This window comes from Schistosoma haematobium, chromosome 1 (assembly GCF_000699445.3).
Source record: "Schistosoma haematobium chromosome 1, whole genome shotgun sequence".
Taxonomy (NCBI): Eukaryota; Metazoa; Platyhelminthes; class Trematoda; order Strigeidida; family Schistosomatidae; genus Schistosoma; species Schistosoma haematobium.
In genome coordinates, this window is record NC_067196.1 from 73,304,347 (window position 1) to 73,321,121 (window position 16,775).

Consider the following 16,775-nt stretch of genomic DNA (forward strand, 5'->3'; position numbering starts at 1 on the left):
CGTAAGTATATGCATCGAATGCATTTCCTAACTGTTCTCATTATCAACCGTTAGTATGTAAACTGATATGATCGGAATAAATTAGTTAGTGTCGACTCTTAAACTAATTTAATGTGGTTAATGAGGAAATGATCTGAATAAGCCGATTGACTTTTTTCTCTCTAACCAGTTAACGGTTTTTATACACATTTCTAGTTGATGAAGATTGTGCTGACAATGTTGTTCGGAAAGGCAAAGAAAGCTCCACGACGAAATCATTCAGCTCAGAGAACAAAACTTCACCTAGGTTAATGAGATTGCTTTATCAGCTTACCGTGTAAATACTAACAGCTTTAAGTATCACTCCTGTATAAGTATTTGTATCTTCGCTTATTTATACTTTTTCCAGCCATCTTGAGAATATATATTCTATCTAGACTTACTCCCAACTCAAATTTAAGAGGAGGTAATTCGACATTAAACTTGTGTTTTCGAAATAGTATAATCTGTTGACCTTACTGTCGAAATCTCTGTTTCTCCACAACATATGCATCATAGTGCTACTTTGGAGAATCACATCCACATTCACCAAAGGCCCTAATTATCTTTCATCGGTAATTTCGTAGGATCTTTCCAATCACCAAGACTGCAGTGTAAAAAAAAGGATGATTCAGTGAGTCTAGTGATTTTCACCTCGAATTGTTTGTCTCAAATTTCCAGCCTTGCGTAAACAGAATTGTGGTGTACCATTCTCTACGTCTTACTGAAGGCACATACGGCCGAGTCAGTGTGTATCTATTAGTTTATTGAATTGCATGCAGTAAGTTATAACTGACACTTTACAATGTACCACTTTTTTAAGGAATAGATTAACTGCAAATACGATTATAAAACCTAAGTAAATAAAATTTTCGAGAAGCAAACTTCTTCGCTGAACTGCCTTCATTTTTCTTAAGTCCGGAGAGGTTGGAAGTATTGAACAACTGATTTTTAGTCTAGTTTGAGACGCTTAAACGATGAGATCGTATCCATGACCTCTTCAAGTCTTGTTTCAAGGTATTAAATTTCGGGCCGAAACAGATGTCCACTGGTCTTTGCTTTTCACAGCATTTATTAGGCTGATTTTCAACTACTCAAACTGTACAGCACCATACTTATGTTGCAGTTTGTTTTAGCAAAATTAAACTTTGTAGATGACTTTATTATATAATATTATTTATTAGGTAAATCATTAAGTTTGAGGTTGTCTTCCATCTGATCGTTCTTATGACCATCGTATACCTGCACACTTGGAATAGTGTGTTCATGAATAAATCATAAAAAGGATAACTTTTCAGTAAGAGAAAACAAGCAAAATAATAGTATTTTAAGAGAATAGATGAGATAACAGAAACCTGGGCGGGTGTTATAAGTACCATAGAGTCAGAAACATGTAGAGTGAAACAACCTAACTCTGGTTTGAAAAAGTTTTGTTTGTAATAAATTTCTGATTACGTATACCCATACAATGGATGGTGCTCGGCAGAATCGTATTATTCATTTCAATTTCATAGAAACCCCATATTAGAGTGGATGGTTATTTATACCGGTACAATCGCTTAAATTACACATGAGAGCTTGAAAATAAACACAAACCGGGCTTACATGCAAATGTTAACTAACTGTAAGAAAACAATGGTAGTCTAGCAAGTCATAGGCTATATGGTACAATTTTGAAAAGAAAACGTCGATTGTCTTCTGAGGTGAAAATGAAAAAACTATGGTTTCGCTTGGCCTACAAGTTCTGGAGCACTTTGTGGTGGTAAGTTTTCCTGAGAACGCATAACTTCTGGTAATTCTGGAGGATTTGAATATGGTGTAATGTCCAGTGTCTCGAACTTTTCAGTGGCTGAAATTCAAAGAGAAATCGAAAATGAACGGGTCATTAAGTTAAAGGTATTTTATATCGAAAGTCATGCATAAAAACGTCCGCTTTTTTTACCATTTCTGAGTGAAAAAGGCGTTTCTAAAATTGATTTAGCTGTTAGTCATTGATTTAGAATAACGTTAGTTTAACTGGAATGTACTGGATGTGAGAAATCATAATCATTACGCCAATACCATCCACACACTACTACTTTTCTAAGGAAGTGAAATTCGCGTGTATGCAATATTATAAGCAGAACGAAACTGGTCGTCAATGTATAAATATTTACAATCATAGACTAACAACCTTATGTAGGAGTTTACGCATAACAACTGGATTTGTAACTCCAAAACATCTTTAGCTTTGAATCTGATATGTATTCCTCTGATTTCAAAAGTTGTCTTCTACTTTTAGAGAAGCATAGAGCGCACACTCGTATGGTAATCATTTCTTTTGATGAATGTTCAGATATAGTTAGAAGTACGACTCAGGCTTTTGACTTTAAGTTGCTGGTTTTGGTCTTACAGTCCTTCGACCGACCTGCATGGTACGGTAATATATAAGGAACAAGCGTCCCATAAATATGTAGCTCTATTGAGTCGTCGTGATAGGCAAGCCAGAACATCACGTCGATGTAGTAGTTATGGTCGAAAATAGCATATCTAGCGATAGGTTATAGCCGTCCAATAACTCAAGGCCATTCAATATGTAGGTACAAACTACTAAACGGCAATCGAATGATCTAAAGATAACTCCTCGCTATTAATCATGGACTTCCTAGTGGATATTTCCGAGAAATCCTGTGTTTACGCAAAACGTCTGCATAGTGATACTGGATTTAACGGTCGTTTAATCGAAACCTGAAGTGTATTATGCCTTGAAGCTACCAATATAAAAGGGTCGAAAACTCAATGTCACCTCCTCATATATTCAGAGTAAGTGTTCTTACACATTTCCTACATAAACACTGAGTAATATAGGCTACATAAAAGAACCTTTTCAATTTCTACCGAGGTACCAAAATATTACTAGGACAAACACACTGATACTCGATAAAAGCAGTAAGGTCATGTGAAGAAAACGTTAGCACTAATGAGAAATGTGCACAGACCAAGAACCTTGCAATGGAGCAAAGATTACTTTATGATTTATACGATTTAAAGGTAGTTCATAATAAACCAACCTGGATCACGTAAGCATAGTCCAAGTGTTGCCGGTGTATGAGCCCTTGCTGTTTGGCTATTTAGATTATAGTAACTCAGTGTTTTTTCATCATCCATTTCGGTCTGATGCTTTAAAAGCATTTGATCTTCGGGCTTTACTTTGAGAATCCCTTCAATCATTTTCTTCACCTCGAGAACGAGACTCGTTTCCTTAGCACTCAGGTGAATGGTTGTTTTCTTACGGCGTACAACCATATATACCTCCTAAAAGTTCGAAACAGATTAGGCTACTCAAAATGTACAACGTTATAAATAATAAGCATGAAAAACAAAATATAAATACCATTCGCCCCGAAACGGTCCCAAAGGATTTGATTTAGCCACCAAAACGCCGAAACGAATGTGGCGCTGGACGTGTTTTGATGGTCGATTTCAGTTTGAGGAGGATACAAAGCTGTATAGACTTTGTTAATTTTGGCTGTGATGGTTTCCACTCGGCTTAACTTTCTTTAGAACACGCAATCAAATAGAGCCTAAACAATTTGTTGAGGTGAGGATTTTAAGCAGATGGAAGGTCAGTGGTCACCAGACAAACTGTTCGAATTTATGTAAATGAAATGCAAGAAGCTCTCTTTTTGATGAAGTTTTGTTCTTTTAGCTCCAGCTTTCCAGCTAAGAGAGCAAAACATCAAAATCATCCATCTGAGCTACAAATCTTCTCCACCATCACAAGAGGCTCTCGCTTAACAGACTTCCGTAAGTAGTTGTAGTGCATCACCTATGTCTGTTGGTAGGGAACTAGTTATATTAAGCGTGCAAGAGACAGTTATTGGTAAATTTGGATGAAATGTTGTCAAAGATGCCACGGGTAACTGGAGTTTGATAATGTCTTTACTCATATACAAACCCAGTCAAATCAGAAGTCAGGAATGAGGGGGTTTGAAGATATATTTGGGAATCTACCGGTATGTTGGGAATCGTTGGTCTAAGCTGGTTCGCAGTTGCAAAGGACGTGAAGCACGTCTTGCACATTCGTGATCTCGTGAGGATACGTGATCGAGCTGGTTTGGTTAAGGTGTGTCCGGTGAAACTAATAAGGTCAGTATCGTTAACGAAGACCTACAGAGTCATTTATTCTATGGACCTATTTTCAGCCACAATATTTTAAGTTTTATAAAATATGCCGAGCTTCCTCTTTAAGGACTCTGAAAGTTTATCGGGTAACCGGTTGTGAGTTCCGAACTTTGGCCAATCATTAAAAGTGGGTGTGTCCCCAGCCCACTTTGTCGTGATGTGTCCCTTATTATTGTGTGTTGTCCCTAAGATTTGTGTCGGAACCCAAACTTGGCAAGTATTTAAAGGGATACACAGAAGCGGTTAAAATGCTAAGTAGTTGGAAGGTTACCTCTGAGATGTCAATACTCTAGTGAGTAAAGATCAACCGATTTCAAGCATTCTTCATAAGGTTGGGATCTGAGTACGTGAACTGAATTACTGACTCTTCTTTTGGTATTTCTGGAAATCCTGTGTTTACGCAAAACGTCTGCATAATGATCCTGGATTTAACCGCCGTTACTGCCATTGAGGTAAATGCTTCTATGAATTTGATGTTCATCTTGTTGTGGTCATGAGGTGTGAAAACTTGGACGGACGCCTATATGTGTAGCTGACTGACTGAGTGACTAACCAATTATTAGACATCTAGTTGGTTCTACCTTTCAAAGTAGAAACAGTTTAGCTTGATGTATGATTTGTAATTCCGTCAATGTGGATCCTCTGGATTGGCTTCCATAAACCTATATTAGGATGGACATAACTCTTTACCTAGTTAGTGGTCAGTTTTTCTCTAACCACCTGTAAACTGAACGTAGTTTCCTTTTGATGATTGATCAAAAGTGGAGGTATAATTCTATCTTCTGTAACATCATCGATGGGATAATGAGCATTCGTCATTACACTAGTGTCGCATAGCAGGTGGCTATTTCCACCGGCCACATGGCTGAAGGCCTTATGTATTGAACATATTGTTCTAAAATCTTTGACGATTATTGCACGGCAGTGTGCAGTCGCTTTTATGCTTTGTCCAACGATAACTCCCAAGTCATCATGTGTCTGGACAACAGGTAAATCAATATTATTCACCGTGTGTATTTCTGTACCTTAGTGATCAATATGCATTACAATGCGCTTGGTAGCGTTTATCAGCAAATGCCAAATTTTAGATCAGCCAGATCATTTCCACAAGTCTTTGAAGCACCAAACTATCAACTTTACTTTTTGTCGCTCTTCGTATCTTGACATCGTCAGAATATAGCAACACCGATGAAGAAAGGAGACGAGGAATGTCAGTTACATACAAGAGGAACAATACTAGCTCCGCTAAGCACAGTTTTCCAGCCAGACAATTTGGAGTTCATCCGTACTCTTTGTTGGTGCCCAACTAGAAAGTCTTTTATCCAAATTATTAAATTGTCTCCAACCCCGATATTACTTAATTCATATAACAGCGGATTGTGAGGATCTTTGTCAAAATCTTTGCTGAAGTCAATATAGACTACGTTTATACGTAGCTTTTGATCCTTAGGCGTGCACCAACTTCCACGGGCTACTAATACATTGGTGAGACAGGAATAACTTGCTCTAAAGCCATGCTGTCTTTCAGAAAGAATCTGGTTTTCGTAGGTTTTCATAGTTAGTCTGGTAACTTCATCGCTGTGTAGTGATGATGACCAGAACTAGGACATTTCATATTAATGTCCAATCTAATATGGTTTTCTTTAAAATGACACACTTTTTCATGGTAATTCTCCGTCATTTGAGGCTGTTAAGCATAACTTATGTAACGAACGGTTTTAGAAGTGGTTTATATGAAATACAACTCCGCCTGGAATCCCTCCGGGGGCTACTGCCAGTCCCAAACCCGGATAAAGGAGGAGGGTTGGGCACGGGGTTAGCAACCCCATCCCGTAGAAAAATAACTCGCTAAAAAAACACTAACCAGAAAAAATTATTCAAACCTTATATGAAATACATATGGATAGTCTAAGCGAAAATATATACATGTTAATAAGTACGGTAAACATAGTAAATCATCCGGCAAAATATTAGAACTCACCTGAACTGTTCTTGAAACTAAGGTTATCCAGCAGGTTTGATGTATAAAAAACAAGTCGATGAGTGATAGCGATTCAAACGAAACCAGATTTAACACACAGTACTGCAACTAATTCCGGAATGTGAATGGAGCTGTTGACACTGTTACTCAGTTGACTGAGTACAAGTTCAAGAGTCCGGATAAATACGTAGTTCCCACCGTATGACCAAGCTGAAATGAGCTTTAGATTGCAAAAACGTAACGACTTAAACTCACCGTAAGTTAATGGATTATTACCTTTGTTGTTTAGCAGGGAAACTCAAAAAATTGAAAATAAGACAGGTAGTGATCGAAAGAAGAAATATTAAGGGAATGGCCCATGGCATAAAATAGAACTCTAGGGGTAAATACGTGCCTAAAATGAACAGCTATGTAAGTATTTAACATTTGATGCTGACTGCATTAGTTTTAATGGACTTGTAGAATTATGGTATTAGTCAAAACGTTCAGGGAGACGATGGAGGACCTGCGAACCAAGAGAGGAGCTGATATAGCATCAGACCATCACTTGCTGATCACCAAGATGAAACTGAAACTCAAGAAGCACTACACAGCGTGGTGGATAACATCACAAAAGTTCAGTACGGCCTGTCTTCCTGATACTGATAAACTCAACGTATTCAAGATAGTCCTCAGCAATAAGTTCCAGGCCTTTCATGATTTACTCAGTGGATAAGGAACTACTATGGAGAGCAACTTGAAGGGGGTCAAAGAGGTAATCACTTCAAAATGTCATGAGGTCCTGGGTCACAAGAAGCACCATCACAAGGAATGGATCACTGTTGATACACTGGATAAGATTCAAGAAAGGAGGAACAAGAAGGCAGCAATCAATACCAGCCGAACAAGAGCAGAAAAAGCCAAGACACAAGCTGAATACACGGAAGTAAACAAACAGGTGAAGAGGAGCATCAGAACAGACAAACGTAAATATGTGGAAGATTTAGCAACGACGGCGGAAAAGGCTGCAAGAGAAGGAAACATGAGACAATTGTATGACACGACAAAGAAACTCTCTGGAAATCGCCGCAAACCAGAACGACCAGTGAAAAGCAAGGAAGGCGAGGTAATCACCAACATTGAAGAGCAACAAAACAGGTGGGTAGAACACTTCAAAGAACTCTTGAATCGACCAGCTCCACTGAACCCACCCAACATCGAAGCAGCACCCACAGACCTCCCAATCAATGTTGGCCCACCAACAATTGAAGAGATCAGTATGGCCATCAGACAAATCAAGAGCGGCAAAGCAACAGGACCAGACAACATTCCAGCAGAGGCGCTGAAAGTAGATGTACGAGTAACTGCAAAGATACTCCACATTCTCTTCAGCAAGATTTGGGATGAAGAACAAGTACCAACGGACTGGAAAGAATAACTTCTGATCAAAATACCGAAGAAAGGCGATCTCGGCAACTGTGATAACTACAGGGGCATCACTCTTCTCTCAATACCGGGAAAAGTCTTCAACAGGGTATTGTTAAACAGGATGAAGGACTGCGTAGACGCCCAACTTCGTGACCAACAGGCAGGATTCCGTAAGGATAGATCGTGTACAGACCAAATCACAACTCTACGGATCATTGTGGAACAATCAATTGAATGGAATTCATCACTCTACATCAACTTCATTGACTACGAAAAGGCATTTGATAGCATGGACAGAACAACACTATGGAAACTTCTTCGATACTACGGCGTGCCTCAGAAGATAGTCAATATCATACAGAACTCATATGATGGATTACACTGCAAAATCGTGCATGGAGGACAGTTGACAAAGTCGTTCAAAGTGAAGACCGGTGTTAGGCAAGGTTGCTTACTCTCACCCTTTCTCTTTCTCCTGGTGATCGACTGGATCATGAAGACGTCAACATCTGAAGGGAAGCGCGGGATACAATGGACATCTAAGATGCAGTTGGACGATCTAGACTTCGCAGATGATCTCGCCCTTCTATCCCAAACGCAACAACAAATGCAGGAGAAGACGAACAGTGTGGCAGCAGCCTCAGCTGCAGTAGGTCTCAATATACACTAAGGGAAAAACAGGATTCTCCGATACAACACAGCATGCACCAATCCAATCACAATTGACGGAGAAGATTTGGAAGATGTAAAAACCTTTACATATTTGGGCAGCATCATTGATGAACAGGGTGGATCTGATGCAGATGTGAAGGCGCGGATCGGCAAAGCAAGAGCAGCATATTTACAACTGAAGAACATCTGGAATTCAAAGCAACTGTCAACCAACACCAAGGTCAGGATTTTCAATACAAATGTCAAGGTGGTTCTACTGTATGGGGCAGAAACCTGGAGAACTACGATAGCAATCATCCAGAAAATACAGGTGTTTATTAACAATTGTCTACGCAAAATACTTCAGATCCATTGGCCGGACACCATTAGCAACAATGTACTGTGGGAGACAACAAAGCAGATCCCAGCGGAGGAAGAAATCAGGAAGAAGCGCTGGAAGTGGATAGGACACACATTGAGGAAAGCACCCAACTGCATCACAAGACAAGCCCTCACATAGAATCCTCAAGGACAAGGGGAAAGAGGAAGACGAAAGAACACATTACGCCGGGAAATGGAGATAGACATGAGACAAATGAACAAGAATTGGAGGGAACTAGAAAGGAAGGCACAGGACAGAGTGGGCTGGAGAATGCTGATCGGCGGCCTATGCTCCATTAGGAGTAACAGGCGTGAGTAAGTAAGTAATGATATTAATACCACTCTAATAATAGACTTAATCATAAAATTGTGGACTTATCATGATGTAACTGTCTAATCTATAAGATTTTACATTGACTCATCGTACGTAACAATCACTAATATATGATGGAGCAGACATTCAGGCTGAAAATAAAACAATATATTTAATATGAATAAAAGAAATTATGTGCTTAAGAATGGTCATGCCTGCAAGGTTGAGCCATGTCAGCAAACGAATTGAAGTAATTCTCCCGTCTTCTCTTAGTGTTACGTATTGAAAGTCTAGTTTCCCAGTTATCTCGTGTTCAGCTTTGCGGAGGGTGGTTAGGATCCAAATTCACCACGTACATTGATAACATATTTCTGTTTTTCTTCAACTTAATAGAATCCCTCTGCTTAAAAAGTACCGTGATGATAGAAAATTAAGCTAGATTGTCATTATTATTTATTTGGACACATAAATATTGGTACAAGAGTGCGCCAAATATATATGCGCCATACAAAACAGTGAAATATAAAGAGAAGGAAAAAAGAGGAAAGGAGTGTAAAAAAAGAGGACAATAACAAAGAGACTGGTGTAGGCTAGTGTAATAATAATATTGGTAATAATGAGGGAACTGGAAAGGTAGCCACTGTGTAGCACCATCTCTCGGACCCCAGCCAGGGAGTCGTGAAGAACCAACACAGGCCAGTCCTTTGCAGCTTTCTTTCATACCACGACAACATGTCATACACTGACCACCTCTCCGCTTTTTCCAACCTATCCCAGAGTCGGCAAATAATGCACGACGTGGAATTCTCTGGGACGACATTCGTAGAACATGTCCAAGCCATCGAAGTCAATGTTTCAAGATGGTGACACCAATTGAATTATTGTCTCTGCACCCGAACACACGATGCCGAACCTCTGCATTACTGACATGGTGTTGCCACTGAATGTCAGCAATCCTTCGGAGACAGCGATGATCGAACACAGAGAGTCTTCTAACATCTTCAACTTGGAGAGACTAGGTTTCACAAGCATAGAGCAAAACTGCTCTCACCGACGCGTTGTAGATCCGATCTTTCACAGCCAGACTAACATCACGAAGGCGCCAAAGGTGGCCCAGATTGGCATAAACCGCTCTGGCTTTCACTATACGTGCATTGATCTCATCACTCACACCCCCACCAGCACTTATCCAGCTAGCCAGATACATGGACTTCTCAACTACGTCTATCTGCTCACCATCCAGGGTGAGTACAGGATTAGGATCCTGCCAGTCTTGTAGAAGTACTTTGCACTTCGAAGGTGCAAAGCTCATACCGTACCTACGGACATTGATTGCCAACTGATTAAGTGCGGATTGCATGTCTTGGGCATTATCGCACAGTGAGACAATATCGTCCGCATACTGAAGGTCGAGAAGTCTTTCTCCAGGCAACAGATCCACACCGCCATTACTTACGTCCATCAGAGCTGTTTCCAGAATGTCATCGATGACAAAGTTGAAGAGGAATGGTGAGATTGGGGCAACAATGCCTAACCCCACTGCTCGAATGGAACAATGGAGAGAGGTGGTTTTATGCCCTCACTCTGCCTGAGGTGTTTGTGTATAGGGCCTTTAAGGCGTTAATAAACTACTCAGGCACACCCTTCTTCAACAAACGATCCCAGAGAAAAGTCCTATCCAACGAATCGGAGGCAGCCCTGATGTCAAGAAACACCACGATTGTTGGCTTTTGATAAGTATGGCGGTGTTCTAAGATTTGGCGGAGGGTGAAGATATGATCAATACATCCTCGACCGGAACGAAACCCAGCCTGCTTCTCGCGAGTCAATCTTTCTCGAGTTTTGAACAACCCACGAAGTATGATGAAAGCCAATAGCTTGGACGCAATCGGAAGTAGACTTATCCCCCGATAGTTGTTACAGGAACGACGTGAACCCTTTTTAAAGATAGGGACAACTATCGACTCATTCCATGACGTTGGTAAACTCTCTAGTTCCCGAACCTTTGTAAACAACGTCGTCATTTCCTTAGTCAGAAAGTCACCACGATCTTTAAAAAGAGCCGAAGGTAAGTCATCTGGGTCAGGTGATTTGTAGCGCTTCAGTAGTTGGAGTTCTTAGCGGCTTCCGCCTCATTTGGTGGATCAGTCATCACCGGCCATGGAGGGCAGGACAGTCTGACCGATGTTGCCGGAGTAGCAGGCCAGTTGAACCGCCCTTCGAAAAATTCTACTGCCCTTCGAAAAATCCTACTGCCCTTCGAAAAGTTGTCATACCTTCACTATTTCACCGAAGGTGACTCACTTTCAATATGCATGAGCATTGTATGCTTTGCTTCTCGTCCTTTCTTTTTCCTACCGTTTTTAAGCCTTCTCAAGATATGCCACTTATAACGCATATGGAACGGGCGATTTTGCCCTGTAACATTTCTCATATAACAGACTGTTATTTGAGAATAAAATATTATTATTATTACCTAGTTTTCCAAAGTGGTAGAAGTAGATTAAGGATTGAAGCAACTGTATAGTCTTCTATAATTTCAAGAAGTTTCTTCTTAAGTATCATGGGAGCAATATCATCTGATTTTTCCGTCTTTTCGTCGTTAAAAATGCCTGTGGTGTGAAGAACTTTAGGGATTTCAGGACAGTCTGTGATAATTTGAAAGTTAATTGGGTAAATTGGGTCGAATGAAGGACTCACTGATCAAGAAGGTTAGAGCTCTAGAAAAACCTTCAATTCAAGTTACACTCTAATATGTAGCACTCTCCAAATGGATCAACTTAAAAATGCCTGAAAGTGCTAGATACACTGGACTTGTGGAACGCTGAATGTGTTATGGACATTCAAAGCGTGAACAACTGGAACGGTTCGCTTAACTATTGAGTAGAATTGTAATTGAGGGGTCACAGTGAACCAAGTATGGTTTTTCTCTGAGACGGCTGATAAGTTCGAAGTAAATCCCCATAGACAGGACGAATATAGGCGTAAGTAAGTAAGTAAGTAAGTAAGTAAGTAAGTAAGTAAGTAAGTAAGTAAGTAAATGAGTAATTGAGTACGTAACTGTACACTACAACTCCGAAACTTACCTCTCGAAGCTAGTGCCTTGTGATCACATGCTGATTGTCAGTGTAAGGTTGTGAAGGCCATTAGGTTTGACTGAGATCATGAGTCCTGCATTCAGGGTCGTGGATATGAAATGCTGAAGAGTCCCATACTAGAACGAAACGGCCGTCCAGTGCTTCCAGGTTGTCATTGATGGTCTAACATTGATGGATTCATGATCTTAATAAAAATCTAACACTTTCCACAACTCTATACTGATAATTAATTCTTTTAAATTCGTCTAAAAGGCAAGCAATCATTAAAATGCACTCATCACTGAACAGATGTTTCCTCCTAATATCAGTCTATTCACGAGTGACAACTCATAATATATTGTGTTATTCAAGCTTACACCTTCACGTTTCAAGTAAGCATGCTGTCATTTAGACTACTGACTGAGTTGACATTTATTCACTGATTTACATTCCTAACTCTAGTCAAGTTGTGGTATTGTATGACCACCATAGATTGCCTTCAGTGGTCCTAATTTTCATATCTGTCCTGAGTGATCTGTACCGATGACAGCTAACATTAGAACTTCGGTGACGAGCTCTCTTTGTTTCTTTATCCTTCTTCGAGACCTGAAAAACATGCTTTTGATTGCCAACAGAATCTTATAACTGCACTCACATACACGGATTACAAAGAAGCTTCATAGTAATATGATACAAATGTCCAGTTATATCTTAATTATCAGTTGTTTTCTAACTGAAGTCAACCTGTGATGTAAACTATTTTCGAAATGGTAAACCCCTACAAACTTCTGATTCTAGTAAGATAATTCACTTTTGATATTATGTAAATCATGTGAAATTGATTACACCGGTGCTTTTTTTGATCAAGTTAATTGTTGTCTAACCAGTTATATTGATTATTATTTAATCTTATGCAGTCCGATTTTCAGATTGTCACACATGTACATACGCATAAACACGTTCTTAGGTATGATAGTTATAAGTGATTTTGAAGATTTTTTAAGAAAAAGAACGTCGAAACTGGTTATGACATTTTAATGAATGACAGAGGTTTCTATCAAGGTGTGAAATAACGAATGACAATACTGAATTATCATAGTTGAATTCACAAGTCGAACTAATCTAGACCACCATCAAAAACCTGAAAACACTCGACAGCCGTTTCATCCTAGTGTGAGACTCCTCAACAGTGTGCATCCACGATCTCACATACAGGATCCGGAACCAGGACCTTCGGTCTCGAGCGCGAACGCCTAACCTCAAGACCACTGAGTCGGCATCCAACGGTATTAATATCTAACTGATGGAATCACACAACACTAATTTTGTAAGCCAATAACTTCTTCACATCACCGTCTAATTAGCCAACCAACCAAGTCACAAAGTATGAGTATCAATCCCAAATAACATCTGACAAATAATCAATAAAAATGCATGATGGTAAATAAATGAAACCTTGTAGCGTGGTGTCGAGTCCCAGTTGACTATGAGCACCACTACAAAGGAACGCGTGCCAGGATATCCATAAAATCCCCCGAAAGCCAAATATCAGAAGGCAGTTAATGGACCAAGTCGAGATATATTTGCTGGCGATCTTGTGGTATCGCAAGAATACCGAGATCGTACCAGGATACAAGCTTGGTTACTGAGCGTAACCGGATTCGCGCGAGGTCACAATCGAAGTAAGTATAGTGGATGTTTTTAGCACAGTTAAACAAAAAGCACATTAAAACAGTCACTGGTACAATTGGTTATAATAATAATTGTTTTCATTAAACCAATCGTGTTCTGATGATAAAAGTAAGTCACTACAACCTTATAAAAGTAGGGTGTAGATTTCCTTACACAATCGCGAAACAAAATATCACAATGGATAATTCAGATTGTAAACTCATTATTTGACACCGTCATCCTTCCTACACACCAAACACTGAACAAGACAAACAAGCAAACTTCGCATTCTGTCACTCAATCCGTGAATTGATTTCACTAAATGTTTCACTCAATCGAAGTGACATGACACTTTCTACCACCGATCAAACATCACAATGTCAGTAACGATTTGTTGAAGACTAGGATTCAATTGGTTGACCGACAAATAGACAACTTCACAAACGTATAAATTCTAGTCCACAACTCACTGGAACATCAGAAATCACTGAACGTACAAATGCAAAGAACATTGGTGAGTCATTCATTCGTCTAACCAACCAAAACTCTCTCTTTCTCTCTCACACACAGGTGACAGTATTGACTTTCGCCTTCGTTGTGAACTATCTGGATGTGGTGCACTGTGATGGAGGTGAGCTTCACACCAACAGACACGGATCACTTTCACTCACTCACTCACTCACTCACTCACTCACACACACACTCACTGATTCATTCATTCATTAATCCGACTAGTCATTCACCAAACTATTCATCCATTTATCCCTCCATCCGTCCATTCATCACTCCGATGATTCATTCATTCATTCATTCATTCACTCACCCACTCACTTACTTACTTACTTACTTACTTGCTTACTTACTTACTTGCTTACTTGCTTACTTACTTACTTGCTTACTTGCTTACTTGCTTCTTACTACTTACTTACTTACTTACTTGCTTACTTGCTTACTTCTTACTTACTTACTTACTTACTTACTTACTTACTTACTTACTTACTTACTTACTCTGTAAGTTGTTCCGACACCAGTGCAGTCGATCACAGCCAACTCATACAATCCAAACCATGTGAGTGGAAGCATCGAGCATCAGTGTATTTCGTAGCTGACAATCGTACGAACGTTCTGTCACTCACCTCATGAGAACATTCGCCTCAATACTCACGTTCCCTGTCATTATTGACAACCAAGTCAGTCAGATAGGCAGTCGGTCAGTTAGGCAGTTAGTCAGTTAGGTAGTGAGTGGTACCGATCAAGTCAGTCGTCGATTTGCACACATCTGATGGAGACGCGAACTGAATCATACTGCTGCAATTGAACTTAACTTAAAACGACAACACATTGTTTCGTTACTGTTTTCCAATGCAGATGGCGCACCCTCAGCTCCAGTCAAATCACCTGATCAGCAACCAGCTGCACCAGCCGCATCGGATTCACCTGCAGCACCAGCAGCGGCTTCAGCGAAACCAGGTCAGTCCATTCACTATTCACTATTGGTGTGCATTGAATTTTGTGTGGGAATGTTTTTCCGGTGTGCATCACTCGAATTGTGTGTTTCCGTGTTTAGACTGTGAACAGTGCACATGTACTCTGATTTTACTCCACAGATTCGCCTGCCACCACCAAGTCAACCGCACGTCCGAAGCCACCGAAGAGAGCACAGAGACCAGCCTACCCAGCCAGATCACCACCACGTGTTCGTAGTAAGTCAACACTACACCAACCACTTCTATTCCTTATCTCCGTTTCTTTCAATAATCTTGACCAGTACGACACACCAGTCATTCCTCCGAGCACACGTACACACACACGTGCACATACACACATTCGCTGGTACATTCACTCACTCTACAGTCAGTTTTTTATACTTAACCAATCACTCATTCTCTTACTAACCTTTACAACACCATCAATTCTCACACTCACCCGTTGAATGCCATCACACATTTGTTCCACGTCACACAATCAAACATTCACTCACTCACCTACTCACTCACTCACTCCACTACAAGTGCCACGTAATCTACCGAGTTTGTGATTGACCAACACCCACTGTTTCACTTGTTTTCAGGTCCTCACGCTCCAACACATCCGAGAAAATACTAACGTCCACCACGAGGTAAGTCTGCCAACAAACACCCATCACTCTCCACTCTCATATCAAACGTCTGATAACTGATTGGCGGATTCACTGCGTCGTGTGTGTGTGATCGAGTGAGTGAGTGAGTGGATAAGTGAGTGTGTGTGTTCACTGACTGTCACCAATCCATCCCATCACTCGTGCAGCTTGTTGTCTTATGTGGAGATGTATTTGGTGCTTATTCCTGTTAGGTCACCGTTTCGATTCTCTGTGTGTTGTGAGGAGTGCATTGGAAAGTGTCAGCTGGTCGTCCATCTCATCACTTTCAAACACTCATTTGGAACACTTCACCAATCGCTCATTTATTTATTTATTTGTTTATTCATTCATTCATTCATTCATTCAGTCAGTCAGTCAAATAATTGAATCAATCAATCAATTAGTCAATCGGTCGGTCAGTCAGTCGGTCGATCAGTCAGTCAGTCAGTCATTAGACCGACTAACTAGTGTGTTCACTCACCCATATTTACTTACATACTTCTACTTACGGTCAGTATGTTAAATCAACTCTTCTTCAACCTTCTTATCATGTCTGTGTTCATTTCATTTACCTTTTAGATGGTAGAAAATCGATGCACGTATGAGGTGAACGCAGCCAATGTGTTCAACGACAATTCCCTCACTTTTACATATGTATCGAATGATAACGGGATAAATTGCTGAGCCTCAAACCTTGTCTTTTTTGCGTTAGTTGGCTTTTTTGCTTGCTTTTTCGCCTGAAGATTGTGTTGAGTAATTAAAATAGGAAAGAGAGTGAGAAGAAAATTGCAGAACATAACGTAATATACTGACAATAATGTTACTATGGTAAAGAAAGATTTGCAACTGTTTCCTTTAGCATATATAAGTCCGACTTTAGTCGTTTAATAGCTACGTATTAGGCGAATTTCAGAAAAACGACAACCGAATGTCGATCGTTGATAGTGAAAGACTTTTGCCTATCAACTTAAAATCCTATGTCACACAGATTTT

The 16,775-nt window shown here is 40.0% G+C and overlaps 2 protein-coding genes across 2 annotated transcripts; one reads left to right on the plus strand and one right to left on the minus strand.

Annotated features, from left to right (window-relative positions):
- Positions 1-1,129: 1,129 nt before the first annotated feature.
- On the minus strand, positions 1,130-3,585 carry TCEB2 (Transcription elongation factor B (SIII), polypeptide 2 (18kDa, elongin B)). Its single transcript, XM_051209646.1, has 3 exons — positions 3,392-3,585; positions 3,069-3,312; positions 1,130-1,867 (listed from the first exon to the last, which is right to left on the minus strand). The coding sequence occupies exons 1-3, from the start codon at positions 3,392-3,394 to the stop codon at positions 1,737-1,739; spliced, it is 378 nt and encodes a 125-aa protein (XP_051075102.1). The 5' UTR covers positions 3,395-3,585; the 3' UTR covers positions 1,130-1,736.
- Positions 3,586-13,898: 10,313 nt separating this feature from the next.
- Positions 13,899-16,472, plus strand: MS3_00000915 (uncharacterized protein). Its single transcript, XM_012942977.2, has 6 exons — positions 13,899-14,177; positions 14,234-14,294; positions 15,032-15,133; positions 15,271-15,366; positions 15,735-15,782; positions 16,362-16,472. The coding sequence occupies exons 1-5, from the start codon at positions 14,163-14,165 to the stop codon at positions 15,767-15,769; spliced, it is 309 nt and encodes a 102-aa protein (XP_012798431.3). The 5' UTR covers positions 13,899-14,162; the 3' UTR covers positions 15,770-15,782; positions 16,362-16,472.
- Positions 16,473-16,775: the final 303 nt, after the last annotated feature.